This window comes from Hyposmocoma kahamanoa, unplaced genomic scaffold (genome assembly GCF_003589595.1).
Source record: "Hyposmocoma kahamanoa isolate Upper Pololo Valley unplaced genomic scaffold, ASM358959v1 90982, whole genome shotgun sequence".
Lineage (NCBI taxonomy): Eukaryota > Metazoa > Arthropoda > Insecta > Lepidoptera > Cosmopterigidae > Hyposmocoma > Hyposmocoma kahamanoa.
In genome coordinates this window covers 28-17,744 of record NW_020654680.1, presented here as the reverse complement: position 1 = coordinate 17,744, position 17,717 = coordinate 28, and the positions used below count along the sequence as shown (strand labels likewise).

Sequence of the window (17,717 nt, the reverse complement as noted above, 5' to 3'; positions counted from 1 at the left end):
TTAAATAGCAAAGATGGTCTACTACTACCACTACCACTGCGCCTGTCCGAGACGTAAGTTGACAAGTCCCATGTGTATGTAATTTCAACAGAACCCTTATCCTTCAGAACTGGAACGCCGTAATGCTGACATTACTGCTTGGCGATTGAAACGGTAACGTGGTAGAACTTACATATGGAGCTCTAATGCTTCTTGTTTCGAAATTAGAAAAATTGTTTCGTTTTCACAAATCGCACATCTCATGGAAGAATGGCGTCAGTGGAATTACGTCAAAAATGTTTATTGCTCCATTACATACAGAAAAATATAAAAATATAACCCACATCCTCTCCAGTTCTTGTATCTCTATCGAAAATATTAGTCGATAGAGTCAGATTATCTTATAAAGTTTATTTTAAAATTCGATCTGCGTCCGTTAAAAAACAACTTTTTTAAGTTCATGTCATTAGACTGGTTGTAAGCGGTACGCCTGTCCTTACCAGAAAGTCCACTCAGAGCACAAAGATCGAGTGGCGCTGCCACTGCGCCCTTTACCCTGAGACATAAGTTGACAAGTCCTATGTGCCTGTAATTTCACCAGCACTCTTACTTTTCAAAACCGGAACACAGTAATGTTGACATTACAGCTTGGCGACAGAAATATGTAAGGTGTCAGTACTTCCCTGGACGAACTCTTTCAAAAGGAGCTCTACTGCTGCTATAAATGTCCGTCAACGATTATGAGTGTGACGTCATACGTATAGTAAACAAACCGTACAAAGATGGTTCCGTAATGTGAATTCGTGACTATGTTATGGGTTGTTATTAAATAAATTTTTGAAGTCTGCTTTGTTATATCGGAGCGTACGATTTATTTGTTACAATGCCTTATTACGTGCAATAGCGGCATACAATTGTTTACAATCAGGAAATAGATGGAAGATAATTTATACTTGCATTATGTAATATTGAACACAATAAATAAATATTAGACAACATCTCATACGTTACGGTACCACAAACACCCAGACCTGAAACAATATAGAAAAGAGTTTGACGCTGGAAAGATAAAACGTCTAACGTGCATTTGGAAAATATTACAGGAGAACGAATTTAAAGAATTTTTTTAACTCTAATTTTATTTTTGAGTTTATTGTATGTCACGGTGTTTGACTACCATGATATTTTTTTTTGTGTGAAGTTACTACACTAGTTTGTTATAATCTCAGTACAGAGTACTAAAAAAACCAGCCTCAAAAGTACGGGGAATTACATATAATTACCAAGTTTTATTGAAATCGGTTACCGGAAAGTGCGCAAACCCGGATTCATCCCCTAGTTCGCCACTATACGGGATTTGATGCGGGAGATAATAAAAATCGGTTCTCACTACTCATAGTATATTGAGAGAGAAAAACGCCTTGAATTAGAGAATAGCAAAGTCAACCATTAAAATAATTGCGCCTTATAATAAAATTTAGGCGCTATTTATAAAAATAAATCTTCATGCGTGAACAGCCACCCTTAGAGGTGGGTGATTTTCTTCAAAATGAAATGGAACCAATATGGAGGTAACCTCTTTCCAACAAAAAAATAATCGTCAAAATCGGTTCACAAATACCGGAGTTATCGCGTAACATACAAAAAAAACATACAGGCGAATTGAGAACCTCCTTTTTGAAGTCGGTAATTATTAATAACAAAGATCGAATACTTATTTAGAAAAGTTAATTCGATCTGGCTGGATTCGACCCGTCACCCTTAGGCAATGCGTGCCAGATGCTCGGCCAATTAAGCCACGGAACGAAGTAGCAAACCTCACGACGGTTTCTGCTTTTGTATTCGATTTTCTTTTCGTCGTTCTCCGTCCGACATTCGTCCGAAACATTTTCTGTTAAATAAGTGATAATCACATTATAAGACGCATGATCCGAATGAAGCTTCATACTTGACCAGACTCCAGTCTCTGCGATGCCACGCCATATAGTGGGTTCCATACGTGATATATATTTGCAAGATAAGTTTCGAACCAATTCAAAAGCGAACCACATATTCTGTGAATTTCTAGTTTGTTTAGAAGCTTAAATGGTCAACTATTATGGAAAAAGAAATTGGAAATATTTATTACCTGCGTTAATGAACAAAATAGGTGAGGAATTTATCTGTAATTATCATAATCTCAATTACATCTATTTGCCAAGTTTTATTTGAAATCGGTTACCGGCGAGTGCACGAAATCGGTTTCATCCCCTAGTTTGCCACCCTTAGAGGTGGAATATTTTCTTCAAATTTAAATGGGACCAATACTGTCTTTCCAACAAGAAATTAATCATCAAAATTGGTTCGCAAATCGGAGTTATCGCGTAATATGCATAAAAAACAATTTACGCACACATTTTGTGTGTATGTTAGGCGATATCTCCGGTATTTGTGAACCGATTTTCATGATTCTTTTTTTGTTGGAAAGGGGGTATTTCCATAGTGGTCCCATTTTATTTTGAAGAAAATCATCCACCTCTAAGGGTGGCTGTTGTTCACGCATGAAGATACATTTTTATAAATAGCGCCTAACTTTAATTTAGGAGCAATTATTTTAATGGTTGATTTTGCTATTTCTCCAATTCAAGGCATTTTTCTCTCAATATACTTTGAGTAGTGAGAACCGATTTTTGTTATCTCCAGTGTCAAGTCCCGTATAGTGGCGAACTAGGGGATATTTCAATAAAACTTAGCAAATAGACGTAATTCCACGTACTTTTGAGGTCGGTTTTTTTAGTACTCTGTTCTGAGATTATTATCTTAATCAAGTTAGTTTTTGTGTAAAATGATAGAACACCAATTCTGAAGTCCTTGGCCGCGGACAAAGCCGGCTTAAAAGCAGGGCTTTTGTGAGTGATGTTTGCAACTAGTTGGTAAGATTTTTTTCTGTATTTTGATCAACATATTTATTTTGATCGTTTTCCAGGCGTTGTGTGAGCTTTCGAAATGCAGATTTTATCATGATCTTTTTCTTGACTGTTAGCGAGAGGTATTCCGTGACTCAGCACATTTGTGATTAATTCTTAAGTCCTCCGTATATAGCAACATTTCCCACAAGTTTATAGCCCCACAATGTCAGAACATGTGTGCTAATTATGTTCGGAAGTAGTTTCGTACGCGGAATATGATTCACGAAGAACACACATGTCAAACGGAAACTCTTTAGGAGACATTTCAGACGTTGACATGGATTTATAACTAACGTTTTTTATTAATAATATTTTTACACCACTGGATTTACACAATGGCGTTCGCGACTTGCATCTCAACTTGATCGTTTAGGGAGTTATGACATTTATCGACATGGAATCCCATTAATAAAAATCATTAATTGCAGACAATTCACAGTCCATTTTGTTAGTACACTTACAACTTTTACTGTTAGTACAAAAGTTACAGAATAAAAACAAAGAAAATAAAGTGAATGAAATGAATGAAGGAAATGAATGAATGAAATGAATGAACGGGATTAATGAATGGTGTGAATGAATGGATGGAATGAGTGAATGGTATTAATGAATGAAAGAACATCATGAAATGAATTAATGGATGAGATTAATTAAATGAATGAACGAAATAAATAAATGAATGACTTAAATGTATGAGTGAAACTGATAAACGGACGAGTGAAACGAATGAATCGAATGAAATGTATGAATGAATAAAATGACTACATTATACCTGCTAAGTTCACCGAGCTCCCAGGACGTGAAATTCGGTGAACCTAGCAAGCTTTATGTCCATGAACGTAGAACGGGAAAGACGTTGTGTGTTTCGCGTCAGCAGTCCGAGCGCGAGCGAAACGCCCCACGTCTTTTTCGCGCTTGTTGTATGAAACTTGTCGGCTTTTGACAATGCTGACCTTAAACGTCGTCATCCCACATTTTTATCACCCTCTTTATTGGCTCCTGGGGTCTACTCCGTCCGAAACAATTACTTACACTTAACATGAATGATGCTAACACTACCATATATTGCCTACTTTCTTTTCATAAAATAAAAATCTTAAAATAATCCGAGCGTCTACTCTCGCGCTTTAGTCGCATCGAGTATATAATGACGAAATGTCATTTAATTTGTTCTGCCAAATCATTATGGTCACAACTGCGCTCGGACTGGCCAACTCGAATTTGAAACAATCGACGAGTGTCGTCAATTGTTTAACTTCAAATCGACCAGTTTAGCTTGAGTTTAGCTATAATGGACGATAATTTTAAATTACATAATAATATTTAATATTACTGATGAAATGTGATTCAGTTTGTTTTGTAATTAGATGTTTTGCTGTTTTTCCCACATCACCGAATAGAACAGCCCCATTGTTAGAGATATTATCTTTATTACAATAAATACAGAATATTTTTGGAATATACCGAGATGTACACTGTTGACGCTGTACTATTTCAGCTTTCTAATTTGTGATTTCAGTGCAAACAAAAGTTGATATTTAAAAGTGATATAATGTCCATTTGCCTGATGAGTTGCCAACGATGGATGGCCCTTTTCTCGTCTCTGGTCTTTATATACTCGATGTCTTACCGACATCCGTCCGAAACAATTAAAATAAGTATGGTGGCATCACGATGCTTTCCTTTCCCGAAAAGCTCATGGTCAATTACAAAATTAAATTTCGCATATAAGTCGGAGAAATCCGGTTTTGAACCTACGGCGTTTGCTTGAGAGGCGGTAGGTCAAAGCTATCACGCCTTTGATCTGTATAACTAAAACAAAAGATCGAACACTCAGAAAAAATTCCTCCAACTAAGCCACGGAATGAACCAACGGACCTCACGAATTTTTCTATGTGCTTTCGTCGTGTCTTTGTACTTGGTCTTTCAACGACTTTTTACTCGTAGCGCCATCTATGAGAAATCTATGACAGATTTATCACCCAGTTAGTACCTTTACAGCTGCTAAAAATTCGTGAGGTCCGTGGGTTCGTTCCGTGGCTTAGTTGGTATAGCGTCTGACACGCTATGCAAGAAGACGTCGGTTCGAATCCGACCGGATCGAAGGAATTTTTTCTGAGTGTTCGATCTTTGTATTAATAATTATAACAAACTAGTGGGTAATTTCACAAAAAATAATTGAATATCAATTCAATAAAAATTTAATTAAAACAAAAGAGTTTTTTTTTAAAGTACACAACCAGTTTTAGCCCGGGCGTCCCGGACTATGGTGTCACTTTAGAAAAGTCGTTCTCGGCAGTTCGTCATTCGTCAGTTCTGGGTTGACAGAAACGATTGTCTCTCGAAATAAACCAATAAAAACAAACACATAAAGCTTATTGTTCACATTCTTGGACAACGTTCAAAATGCATTAAAACAAATATATGGTGATATAAATGAATTTGAGATTTAAAACTTTGTCTTTAAAATAAAAAAATTACATGTTACTATTTTACGAATGCAATGCCGAAGTAATATTGAAGACTATTATTTAATGTAGGGAAGAAAATACGTTTTTAATAGCGGCTTATTTTTAACCGACTTCAAAAGTAGGATTTTTTGTTGTGTGTAGTTTCGTGATTACTCCGAAATCTGTAAACCGATTTCTATGATTCTTTTTTTTGTTAGAAAGAGGGTACTTCAATAGTCGTCCTATTCAAATTTAATGAAAAATTTCCACCTCTACTGGTGGCACATAGGGGATGAATCCGTTTTATTGCCTCTGGCCGAACGGTTACCATGCCGGACTGCCATGCAGAGGTCCCAGGTTCGATTCCCGGGTCGGGAGAAATATTTGTATGGCCTACATTTATTTCTCTCATGAGTTTGGGTGTAATTTGTGGTTGTCTACGTGTGTGTCCATGGCACCCGCGACACAGGGTTTCCCTAGTGCGGGGCTATGTTGAGTGTGTACGTTATTATTATTATTATTATTGATTTTCACTTATTTTTTATTGATTTTTTTAGTAGCAGTAGACCTCCTTGTGAAAGAGTTCGTCCAGTTAAGTACTGCCACCTTACCTATTTCTGCCGCTGAGCAGTAATGCAAATATTACTACGTTCCGGTTTTAAAGGGTAAGGGTGCTGGTGAAATTACAGGCACGTGGGACTTATCAACTTATATCTCCGGATAACGGCAGTGGCAGTGCCCTTCAAATCTTTGCGATTTAAAGCTCCAAAATCTACATTCCGTAAACTGATTTTAATAAAACTTCCACAAACTTTTGATATCGATTGTCTTTTAAATATAAAAATTTGATACTAAACTTGCATATTTTCTATAATGATATTAAACTTACTTGTTTAGAAATTCAGGTGTGTTAACGACTTGAAGGTGTTAAATATTAATATAACAAAATAAATCTTATTTATAAGTATGTAGAATCTTAAACAGATTAAACAAATAAATCATCTATTTCAAACAAATTAAAAACATACCGTGCCTATATTTAGGAACAGGTCGTTTCAATGTTACGCATATAATTTGTGTCGACAGGTGTATCGTTTCGTAGAAAACTGCATTACTAACGATTCGTGTAGGGAAAGACACGAGTCTTCCGTGTCTTTCATATCACAATTAGACTTTACTTTAATGGACTAACAAGTCTAATAAATAACATTCGGAGAATTAATTTTGAGCTCCAGTCTTTTGCATTTCCTGAAGAATATCAAAATTATACTTGAGTTTATCTATGATTACCAAAACTCAGTTTAGTAGCATTAGAGGTCCTTGTGAAAGATTTCGTCCAGGGAAATATTGGCAATTACTTATTTCTATCGCCAAGCAATTATATGTAGTTTCATTTTACAAATACAGGGTGTAAAATTTAAGAGATGATTTGCATTTGGTTTAATTTAAATAAAACAGTTCACGTTTGAAACGACACTCGGTATCATAAAAAAAGTACATTGATCGAATAGTATATTTTTTATCATTCAATCGTTATCCGCTCGACAGCAAAATTACGAACCAACATTCTGAAGTTTTCGTTTATTTATTTTTTTCCAACCAGACACAAAACAAACGCTCTAAAATAATATGGCGCCACCGAAAAGGCACGGAACTAAAATCGAGCGTACTACTGGCTGTTTGAGTTTGTTCACTCGAAGTAAATTTAAAAAATTGGGTACTTTTTACTCCCTAGTGAGTAAAAGATGCACTTTACTCCCGCTACACAAGGCTGCATTGACGTACTTTTAGAGCGTGAGAAGTGAAAAAATCGTTTTTTTTTTCCAGTCGCAATGCTCGTCGCAAGAAAGACTTCTAGCAGTGCAGACGGCGTACGAGTCTGCTCGTCCGCCTTGCCCGCACTGTCACCAGCATCAGAACTCGCTCAAGTAAGTATCTTACATATCGATACATCGGGCAAGAAAGGGCAGAAAAACCAAAGTGGTAAGTAAAGTAAGTAAATTGTTTATTTCATTAACAATTTTTTTTAAGTTTTTTTTTTTAAATTTGCTACAATTAGGTGACATAATAGTACTAGTAGCCTAGTTCCGACTACAGCCTAAAATGAAGGTCTAAAGAGTCTCGGTCAGTGAGAAAACAGTCTAAAATAAATATTATTATATATGTAACATAATTTTTATATGGAGATATTTCTGTTTATTTATTACAGAGAACCTCCACCTCCATTTTGGTTTTCAATTGTCCTAGTTATTAAATTCCATCGAGTATACAACGAGAAATAGAGACGGAATAAGGGCCATCCATATTTGGCAACTCATCAGGAAAATAGGTCTTATGTCACTTTTAAATATCAACTCTCGTTTGCGCTGAAATCACAAATTAGAAAACTGAAATAGTACAGCGCCAATAACTGACCTGTTGTGTACGTCTCCGTGTATTCCAAAAATATTCTGTATTTTTTTGTAATAAAGATAATATCTCTAACAATGGGGGCTGTTCCATTCGGTGGTGTGGGAAAAACAGCAAAACATCTAATTACAAAACAAACGGAATCACATTTCGTCGATAATTAAATATTAAATATGTAATTTTTAAATTTTTGTCCATTTTAGCAAAGTTCAAGTTAAACTGGTCGATTTGAAGTGAAACAATTGACGACACTCGATTGAAATACCTCGCCTTAATGAATTGAAAGAGCTTGCTAAACAAATATTTACAATTTCTAGCAGCATATAACATCTGAACGAATTTTTTCGTTTATGAACTATAGAAAAAGTAAACATACTTCTCGCCTCGCTGATAAACACTTGAGTGCGATACTTGGAATTTCTACATCGAATTTGAAAGCAAACTAATTAACGAATTGCCAGTCAAAGACAGTCTCAAAGATTAAAGATAAAGATAAATTTATTTCAATATAACATAATACAATACAAGTAAAACAAATGTAAATAAATCTATTATAGTATTCAAATAAGCATTAGGAAGGGAATCTAAATTATACATTCCTCATAGTAAAGCTATATATATATTTTAATATTAGAACCTAATGTGTAATTGCGATACCTAAACTAAGTAAATGTATACCAGTAATTTAGGCATCTTTTTGGGCAAATTTCTTTATATTACAACTTAGTTATAAATTAATGGTTACCTATGTAAAAATAATTATGAAAGCACTTCCAGCAGGTCCTCTGTTTCATTGTAAGTTTTACTCTTAAGCCACAATTTGAGTGTCTTTTTACATTCTATTTTATTTTTTTATTTTTATTTCATTTATATGGTTACAAATTCGAATTAAAAATACTGAAATAAAATAATCTTTGCTATCAAACAATAAAAACTAATTCAGGAATTATTTCTCTTGGTTGCTTAAAACTCTATTGTCTATTCATATTTATTTCTCTCTTACTCATTTAGTAGCAGTAGAACTCCTCACCTTACCTATTTCTGCCGACAAGCAGTAATGTCAGCATTACTGTGTTCCGGTTTTGAATGTTAAGGGTGCTGGTGAAGTTATATGCACATGGTTCTCGTCAACTTATGTCTTAAGGTGACGGGTGCAGTGGCAGTGCCCCTCAGGTCTTTGCGATTTAAAGCTCTGAGTGGCACAGCAACTGTTATGTACAGGCGTGTAGTTAACCATCAGAAAAAAAAATTAAGTATTCAATAAAATTAAGTAAATTGTCCGTAAGTTTACGTTTTAGCGTATTAACATTACGAGCGAATATGTCTGAATCTGGATTCTCTCTGAGTGTGCATCCTCTCATATAATATTAGCATTAGTCAGAAGTAAAATTTGAGTTTTTTTATCGTAATGAAATTCTCAAACATTAACTAAGTACTGTATATTGTAATGTGTATTTACTACTTTTTTTCACTCTTAGTATAAAACTAAATATTAAATAAAGGCATTCTACTTTTACAAATTCCATCTATTTATAAAACACAGTCTATAAAAAACGTAAAGAAATAGATAAGCAAACATTACATCACAACTTTTTATAAAATAATAATATATTTTTTTTGTGTTTCCTGCATTAGAAAAACTCTGTATCGCGGGTGCCATGGACACAAACATAAACATTCACGAACTACACCCAAACTCACGAGAGAAATAACTAGTCCACATAAATATTTCTCTCAGCCCGAGAATCGAACCTGGGGCGGATGCAGTTAATTATCATCGTGTCATTTATAAATGTCACTTGTCATCAATTCTCACAATCTTTTCTTTTACTGGTAATTGTGTAAAGAAAAAGTTTATGATCACTGCTTCCCTGTTTACGTTTTTTTTTAATTCTAAAAAAACGCAAGTAAAGAACACACACTACAGAAGGATATAATTATGCTAAAAAGGTTGTCTTCAAAGCGTAAATGTGGCCCTACAGCTGCGTTATGTTATGACGCACAACAGGCTTTATCTCAAGGTAAATTATTTCTTTATAACAACAAATGAGTTCGTTACCCTCTTACCTACACGTGCATTAAGATCTGTCGTGCCTGATCTTACCTAGAATTAAGATCTATCCGTCGCTAGATAACATCAAATTATCTTATAAATGTTATGAAGATTATTTTGAAATTCGTTCTGCGTCCATTAAATAAAACGATATTTTTAAGTTCTTATTTTACAAAGTAAGAACTTAAAAAGGTATTACAATACCAAGTGACCGGAAGGGTGGTAAGCGACACGCCTGTCCATAACAGCATCTGACCGGCACTGCCACTGCTTGCCCTTCACCGCAATACGTAAGTTGACAAGTCCCGTACGCATATAATTTCACCAGCACCCTTACCCTTCAAAACAGGAACGCAGTTATACTCACATTACTGCTTGGCGGCAGAAATAGGCAAGGTGGCAATACTTCCCTGGACGAACTCTTTCACAGGGAGCTCTATTGCTTACTGCTTCTAAAAATTAAGCATGTTGTCATAACACGGCAGTCTAGTGATGTCAACCTCCGATACCAATCTTCTAGAAGAAGTCAACTTTAACGTGGTACACAAGCTTACCCAACTCTCGTTTGACAAACTTAATTTGGTACCATTTGGCAAAGTTACAATTGTGTACTATCTTCATTGCAGCAGCTCGCAAGGGAGCGGTATGAACAACTGGGCGTCGTTATCGGACAGCGGGGGCAGTGGGCACGCGCAGGTGCGCGCGCCCTCGCCGCAGAGCCCCGCGAGGCGCGTACGCAGCAGAAGTCTCAGGTATGACTAGGTCTCCAGCTCGACCGGACATATTTGCATTTAAAAACAATGTATATTGTAAATTTTTCCGATAAAACAAGACTCGTGGCTAAATGTCTTTACGTGCTCTAGGCATCAGTGACTTATCAGAAATAGGAAATTAAACTTTTTTTTTTCAGATTATAATCGCGTGTATTTGTTTTTTCAAATTAACGTTTCGAGCCCTTTACAGGCTACATAGTCACGGCTTATATGGGACCTGGAAAGGGCCCGAAACGTTGGTTTGTTTGAAAAAAAAAAAAAAAAAAAAAAAAACAGTTTTACGCGACTTGATCCGGAAAAAAAATGGATTAATTTCCTATGTGTAAGCATCGCGAAAACCTAAGAACTCGTTATCGAAATAATTGATTTACTCTGGACCTTTAATACCTAATTTCAGAACACGAATTTGGAAATGATTTTAAATGTTTTTGAATATAATTCCATGGCAAACCATCACTAACGGTATTCCTAAAACAAACAGCCTTCCCCTTGATAGTTCTCCGTCCCGCTCCCCCGGCGGCGCGGGTTCCAGCACGGAGGGGTCCAAAGACGACGCTGTATCGGCCATGTCTTCGCTATTCGCTGCTCGGTTTCCTGCTGCGCAGAAAGCTATGGATGACAAGTTAGTAGCGAACCTTATATTATGTTGCCATTTGTTGTCAGCTTAGCCAAAGACATTCTGTCGGTGATAAGTTAGTATAGAACCTTGTGTTATATATTTTGTAGATGGCAAGTTACTACGGAATGCTATGTTACATTGTCACTTTTGCTTATCAATCCAATTCCAATTCCTTTATAATGGCTCCATCGATTTCCACGACGGTTCTGCCAATAACAGGGTTAAAAATGTTCTGTTTATGAATGGCAACAATTATACAAAGCTACGACACTAATTCTGTTGTTTTATGTAGAAGCAAAACATAGCAAGTGGAAACTTGTTAAGAAAAGTTGTAACTTCATTTTCGGTTTTTTTAAAACTGCCTATATATTTACATTTTTTTTTTACAGATTAAGATCTCTGATAGAAGAACTGACTGAGCTAGATAAGAAACCAGATCGACCACCGATCGAGAGATTTGTACAGCGACAAGTAAGTACGAAGTATTTAAATACTTTCCCGTTCGTGTTAAGAGTCTATACAAACCTCGAATGGCTTTAGTTGATTCCGCAGAACACTGTTGGATCAATCACTTTGGAAGAAATATATAGTAAAATTGAGGATGTATATTAATTATTAATACGGTGTGAAAACAATTTTCAAGATAGAAAAAGAAACACAAACTTACTTCGAAATTTTACAAGAAAACCGCATTATTCAATAGGTACTTTACATAAACTAATAACTTTTTTTTATATCAACTGTATTAAATAAAACGCATATACTATACGATATACATTGTCGCCACGCCGAAGGTTCTATCATAATGCGACATTCTTTCCTTTAAATAGAATATCTTTCTTCGCGTACACTTCTTCTAACTCCATTCTACTTCATAGGACTACTATAACTGTCCTAATAGGTCCTTGACCTCATTGATCTGAACTAGTGGGATCCTCTGATGCCTATGATGGGCCTCCACACACACCCCTGCAGCCCTTCCTCTGCTACCGCTTCATGCCCCCTTATACTTTTAGTACAAGTGGCTAGTCTCATTCTAATTCTGTTACTGATTCGTCACACTCTTATCTTCAGGCTGTCTAGTCAACAAATGCTGTATCTAAGTTAGTAGTGACGACCAACCAGTGCACTCCCAGCATATCTCACCTTCAGAATTTGAGATGCCTGGACTGCCGTGTTAGTTCCCTACTCTTAGGTATCATAACAGGCCAAATTTATTAATGCTTGATATTACAAAACTAATACTAAATCGCGACAGCATTCGCGATACTACTGTCGCTCGTACCAAGCAAAATGAACCTTGTATGTACGGGAAAAAAATAAATTCGAACCGAGATACTATCTACTCTTAAGAATAATAATAGTAAGTTAATGGGCAATTAAGTGCATTCGTTAAATATTGTTAATTTGTTCCAGGTTTTAGAGATGGCTCGCGATTGCCTGCACAAATCTGAATCGAAACAAGTGACAAGCTCGTATTTTTATGACATGGCCGACAGTTTAGATCGGTTATTGGCCGAGGTAAATAAAAACAGACTAAAATTTCCTAATAATAATAAATACATAAATACCACACACACTTATAGCCCCGCACTAGGGAAACCCTGTATCGCGGGTGCCATTAACACACTTAGATAACCACAAATTACACCCAAACTCATGGGAGAAATAAATGTAGATCATACAAATATTGACTTAGAGTAAGACACTCGGCACCCTATGTACGATCACTTCACGGTGCAATAGAGACTGAGAACCCGGAAAAGTTTCGTCAAATGTGTCGATCCTCTGAGCATTGAGCCGGCTCAGGCGAGGAGAGTTTTCCTCCTGGACACGAATTGCCATGGCCGATTTGGACGTCTTTAAATAGACTTCGGACTCTGGTTGATCGGAGCAAGGACAATGGTGATGGTTCCAACATGGACTGTTTGTGCGGTGCGACTCTAACGATGGCCCACCTCATAATATCGTGCCCTGCGTACATTGCACGCTTAAGGATTTAATGGCGGCCGGCGTGGCTGACTTCTGGGCCACAATATTATAATGTATGTCATCGATACGATAAGAAGATACAAGCATTTTTTCCCCGGGAACCGAATACGAGAACTTTAGCGCCACCTTGCATTTTTATGCTAATAAAATTTTATATAAAAATATAGTTGGCATCGAAGAAAAAGTTTTCTCCGAAATTTTAAATACAAATTTTCAATAAGGATTTAATTGAATGACGTTTAGTATACCAGTTTCAAAGTTGCATAATAGCATTTTTGGGCAATCAAGGGTTGTTTAAAGTAAGCATTTAATATTGAAAATGCAAGGTGGCTCTAATTATGTGTCCGGGAGTATCTTATTAAACGCTAAACTAACGCTAAACGTGGAGGTCTCGGGTTCGATTCCCGGTAAGAACAATTTGGGAAATGAAATTTTTTCTAAATTGGTTCTGGTTTATGTCTTCTCGGTGGACGAAAGGAGCGTACGACGTACCATTCCTTTTCTGTACTTTTGTGTCGCGTACGCGCCCCCCGGCGTCTTTCCGTCATTCCGCTGCTTCATCACGTATAGCAAGTAACCGCTAGAGTTACATACGAAGTATCGGTTACAACGAAAATACTCCTAATTACCTATAGCAAAATATACAAAAGGCGGACATTTTTTGATACGTCACTATTTTACCAGACACGAGAAAAATCAGCAGATGCCGGAAACCAAGTGGCACCGCTAGTGAATAGACTGACTCTGGCAATGGCGCGACCAGCGCGATTACTAGAATGTCTAGAGTTTGACCCCGAGCGGTTCTACCGGATGCTCGAGGCTGCTGAAGGACATGCTAAACATTTCCAGGTTTGAATTGTTCTTTAAACTGTCAATGATCACTCCCATTACTTCGACCACTAAATCCAATAAAGTATAAGACAAGTAGTGCAAGTTGCACTATTGAATTCTTAGGCTCAATTTATATTGCGGCAGAATGGAATGGAAGCGAATTTTTGTAACAATATTGTACATCGCATAATGAACGTTATGGTCAATCGTGTAACGTACAAACTACATGCGAGCCATATATTTTTTCAAAGTTTATTGAATGTCACCGATGTTTGATCACCATGATATTCAATTATTTTTGTGAAATTACTCTATTACTTTGTTTAATTATTAATAAATAAATATTGAACACTTAGAAAAAAAATCCTTCGATCAGGCTGGACTAGAACCAAAGTCTTCCTGCAAACCGTGTCAGACGCTATGCCAACTAAGTCAGGAAACGAACTAGCGGATCTTAAAATTTTCCTAAGTGCTTGTTACAGATCTTCATTTTTAACGACTTTTTTACCGTAGCGCCATCTGTGAGAAATCTATGAAACTCTTTCTTCATTCAGCCAGGTACCTTTACAGGTACCAGTGGCTGAAAAGAGATGTCGCTTTAATAATTGCAATTTTTAAGTTTATTGAATATCACGATATTTGACTACCTTCATATTCTTATTGTTTTCTGAAAAAATACGGATTATCCGGATTCGCCGTTAACCTACCAACAAAATTTGCGAAATCCGGATTTCAAATATGGTCCAGATTTGCATTCCCTAGCTGCAACAGCTGCTCTTGTTCGGTGCGTAAATAAACATTGGACTATATATTCATAGGGTATAACATCGGACATCCCGCAGTATATTATCCACAAACTAGGACTGTCCAAAGATCCACTGGCTGAGTTGCAAGTGCCCCCGCCGCCGCCTCCGCCACCGCCACAAAACTCGTCGCCTTCTAAGTAAGTTGGTCCTAGAAAAAAAACTTTTACAGCATGTTTTTGTTACCAAAAAGTATCTACACTCTCATCGCTATACGGGCCGCCGGCCGGCCACAAAAACCCAAGTACAGCAGGCCACCATGTATTTTCGAATTTTACCTAGCAGGCCGCTTGGGCCGCCGGCGTACCGCAATTAGGTATTTAAAATTGATTTTCCATGTCTCTAGTCGAAGTCGAATCAGCAGGCCGACAATGTACGTTGTGCGTTCGACGAACACGGTCAATTGTTTGGCTTTTTTCTTATAACTGATCCAGATCATTATCAAGTAACGAGCTCGTCCCTAGTGGTGACATCCGTCTGTTTTTGGTGAAATCACGGCGTAACGCGCAGCCGGCTGCTAAAGTTCGATAGTGTCCCGCCGGCAGCTCACATGGCCTACTACAAAAGTTACTCGAAATCAGGCATGACGTACAGTGAAAAAAAAGTACGTATCGCGCACACCGCTCACATGGCTTGCTGCTTCAGAAAAATCGTTTCTTCTGTTCGTTCTGTGGCGCTGAGAGTGTTAAGGTACATCGTAGTTCCTATCTTTAGTCCAGAGCTAGGTAGTGGTCAAGGGCAAGCCCATTTAATTTAGAAAAAAGAAAAAAATATAAATTTGCTTATTGCGACTAAAAAAAATAAGATAAAGTTTACATTATAGTTATTGCCATCAGGAAAGTTAAAGCTTTAAATACGCTTTAAGCAGTAAAAAAAACGAATAAGTAAAAAAGGCAGCCAAAGGTTGTATACCCCCGAAACATTTCCAATAGGATAAAAAATCTTTCAACTGGAATTAATTTTTTGGGCGTATCTTATTAAATACGGTGTTTTGAATCAAAATTATAATTAGGTAATATTTTCTTTGTATATGCACGCAATTTAAGAACAGTGTAAAACATTTTGCATCGCATCTGTCTCTATACCAAAATTCATCAAAATTGGTTCACCGGCTTAGGCGTGTAAATTTGAGAGACAGTTACTTTCGCATTTATAATATTAGTTTTCATTCCGCAAATGTTACTAGATCTCGCGGCCGCCAGTCCCCACCAGGTCACGGCACGAACGGAGCTCCGCCAACAGAAAACGATTACCAAGTCATAAAGCTCATTTCCAACGGCGCTTACGGCGCTGTATACTTGGTGAAGCACAAACAGACCCGGCAAAGGTATGTACCGTATTAGATCAACTTGGTGTCCGGTTTTTTTATTGGGGTAAACCATCGAGTATATAACCAGAAATAGAGACGAAATGTCATTTAATTTGTTTGAAAACTATTCTGCCAAATCATTACGGTGACAACTGCGTTCCGATTGGTCAGCCCGAATTGGAAACAATTGACGGGTGTCGTCAATTGTTTGACTTTATATCGACCAGTTTAACTTGAGCTTTGCTGTAATGGACGAAAATTGCAAAATTACATATTTAATTACCGATGAAATGTTTTTGTTTATTACCGTTTGTTTTGTAATTAGATGTTTTGCATGTTTTTCCCACACCACCGGACGGAACAGCCCCCCCATTGTTACAGATATTATTGTTTTTATTACAATGAATACACAATATTTTTAAAATATACGGCGACATACACACAGATCAGTTGCTGGCGCTGTGCTATTTCAGCTTTCTAAATTGTGATTTCAGCGTAAACGAGAGTTGATATTTAAAAGTGATATAAGGCCCATTTGCCTGATGAGTTGCCAAGGATGGATGGCCCTTATTACGTCTCTATTTCTGGTTATATACTCGATGGGGTAAACAAACTTTTATTTGTTACAAGTAGTGCATAGTTCTGGCTAACAAATAGTGATTTGACGATTTGACTTAACTTAGATTTAAGATATCGACTCTTATCCTATCCACTCTTATAATTTTATTTTTTATATTATTATAATCTTGTCCTATCTTATCCACCTCAGCTTGAATTCAAATCTTTCCCGTACTGTGTCGGTGCGCGACAGGGCGCTGGCTTTACTTCAAAATTTATTTTTTTACAAACGAAATTACAAATATGTCGTATACTACTAAAAAAATTTGGTATGTCTAAAGTATCTACTGAATACAGAGGTTTTCTTAAACAATTTCGAGGTAACTTTGTGTTTATATCCATGTGAAAATTTTTAGGAATAGTGTTTTCACACCGTGTAGTAATGAGTGTGAATATCCTCAATTTTTACTATATATTTTTTTCCAAATTGATTCAACACTTTCACTTATATGCGGAATCAACGAAAACCATTTGAGGTTGTATTGGTTGGCTTGTGAATATTTTAACATATTTTCAGGTATGCGATGAAAAAGATCAGCAAGAACAATCTTATATTGAGGAATCAAGTGGAACAGGCTTTCGCGGAAAGGGACATACTCAGTTTCGCTGACAATCCCTTTGTGGTAAGTATACATCTCTGTCTTTCAAGAATAGTACCCCAAACCAAAAATGTTTGTTTTGTAATTAAGTTTTTATTGAATGTCAAGATGTTTCAATTGTTTTTTATTAAATTATTCCACTAGTTTGTTATAATTCGACCACTCCTACGTAAAGTATCGTATGTCGAAATTGCCAAGTTTACAGGGAGGCATTTTAAAGTTCTCCATTTTGTTCGGCAAAGCTCGTTACTCAAATAGAGTGATCATCTAATACATCATCTAACCGATATCTAGGATTTTATAATACTCTATGTGAGCTTTGTCGAATAAAACT

General features: G+C 36.6%; 1 protein-coding gene across 1 annotated transcript; it reads left to right on the top strand.

Moving 5' to 3' along the window:
- Positions 1 to 7,204: 7,204 nt before the first annotated feature.
- On the top strand, positions 7,205 to 17,407 carry LOC113236276 (microtubule-associated serine/threonine-protein kinase 2-like; the record flags this gene model as incomplete). Its single annotated transcript, XM_026472282.1, has 9 exons — positions 7,205 to 7,305; positions 10,466 to 10,591; positions 11,109 to 11,234; positions 11,621 to 11,702; positions 12,648 to 12,752; positions 13,908 to 14,072; positions 14,873 to 14,997; positions 16,044 to 16,184; positions 17,302 to 17,407. Coding segments are annotated over 9 exons (1,077 nt in total), but the record flags the coding sequence as incomplete, so codon positions are not given.
- Between the last annotated feature and the right edge of the window lie 310 nt (positions 17,408 to 17,717).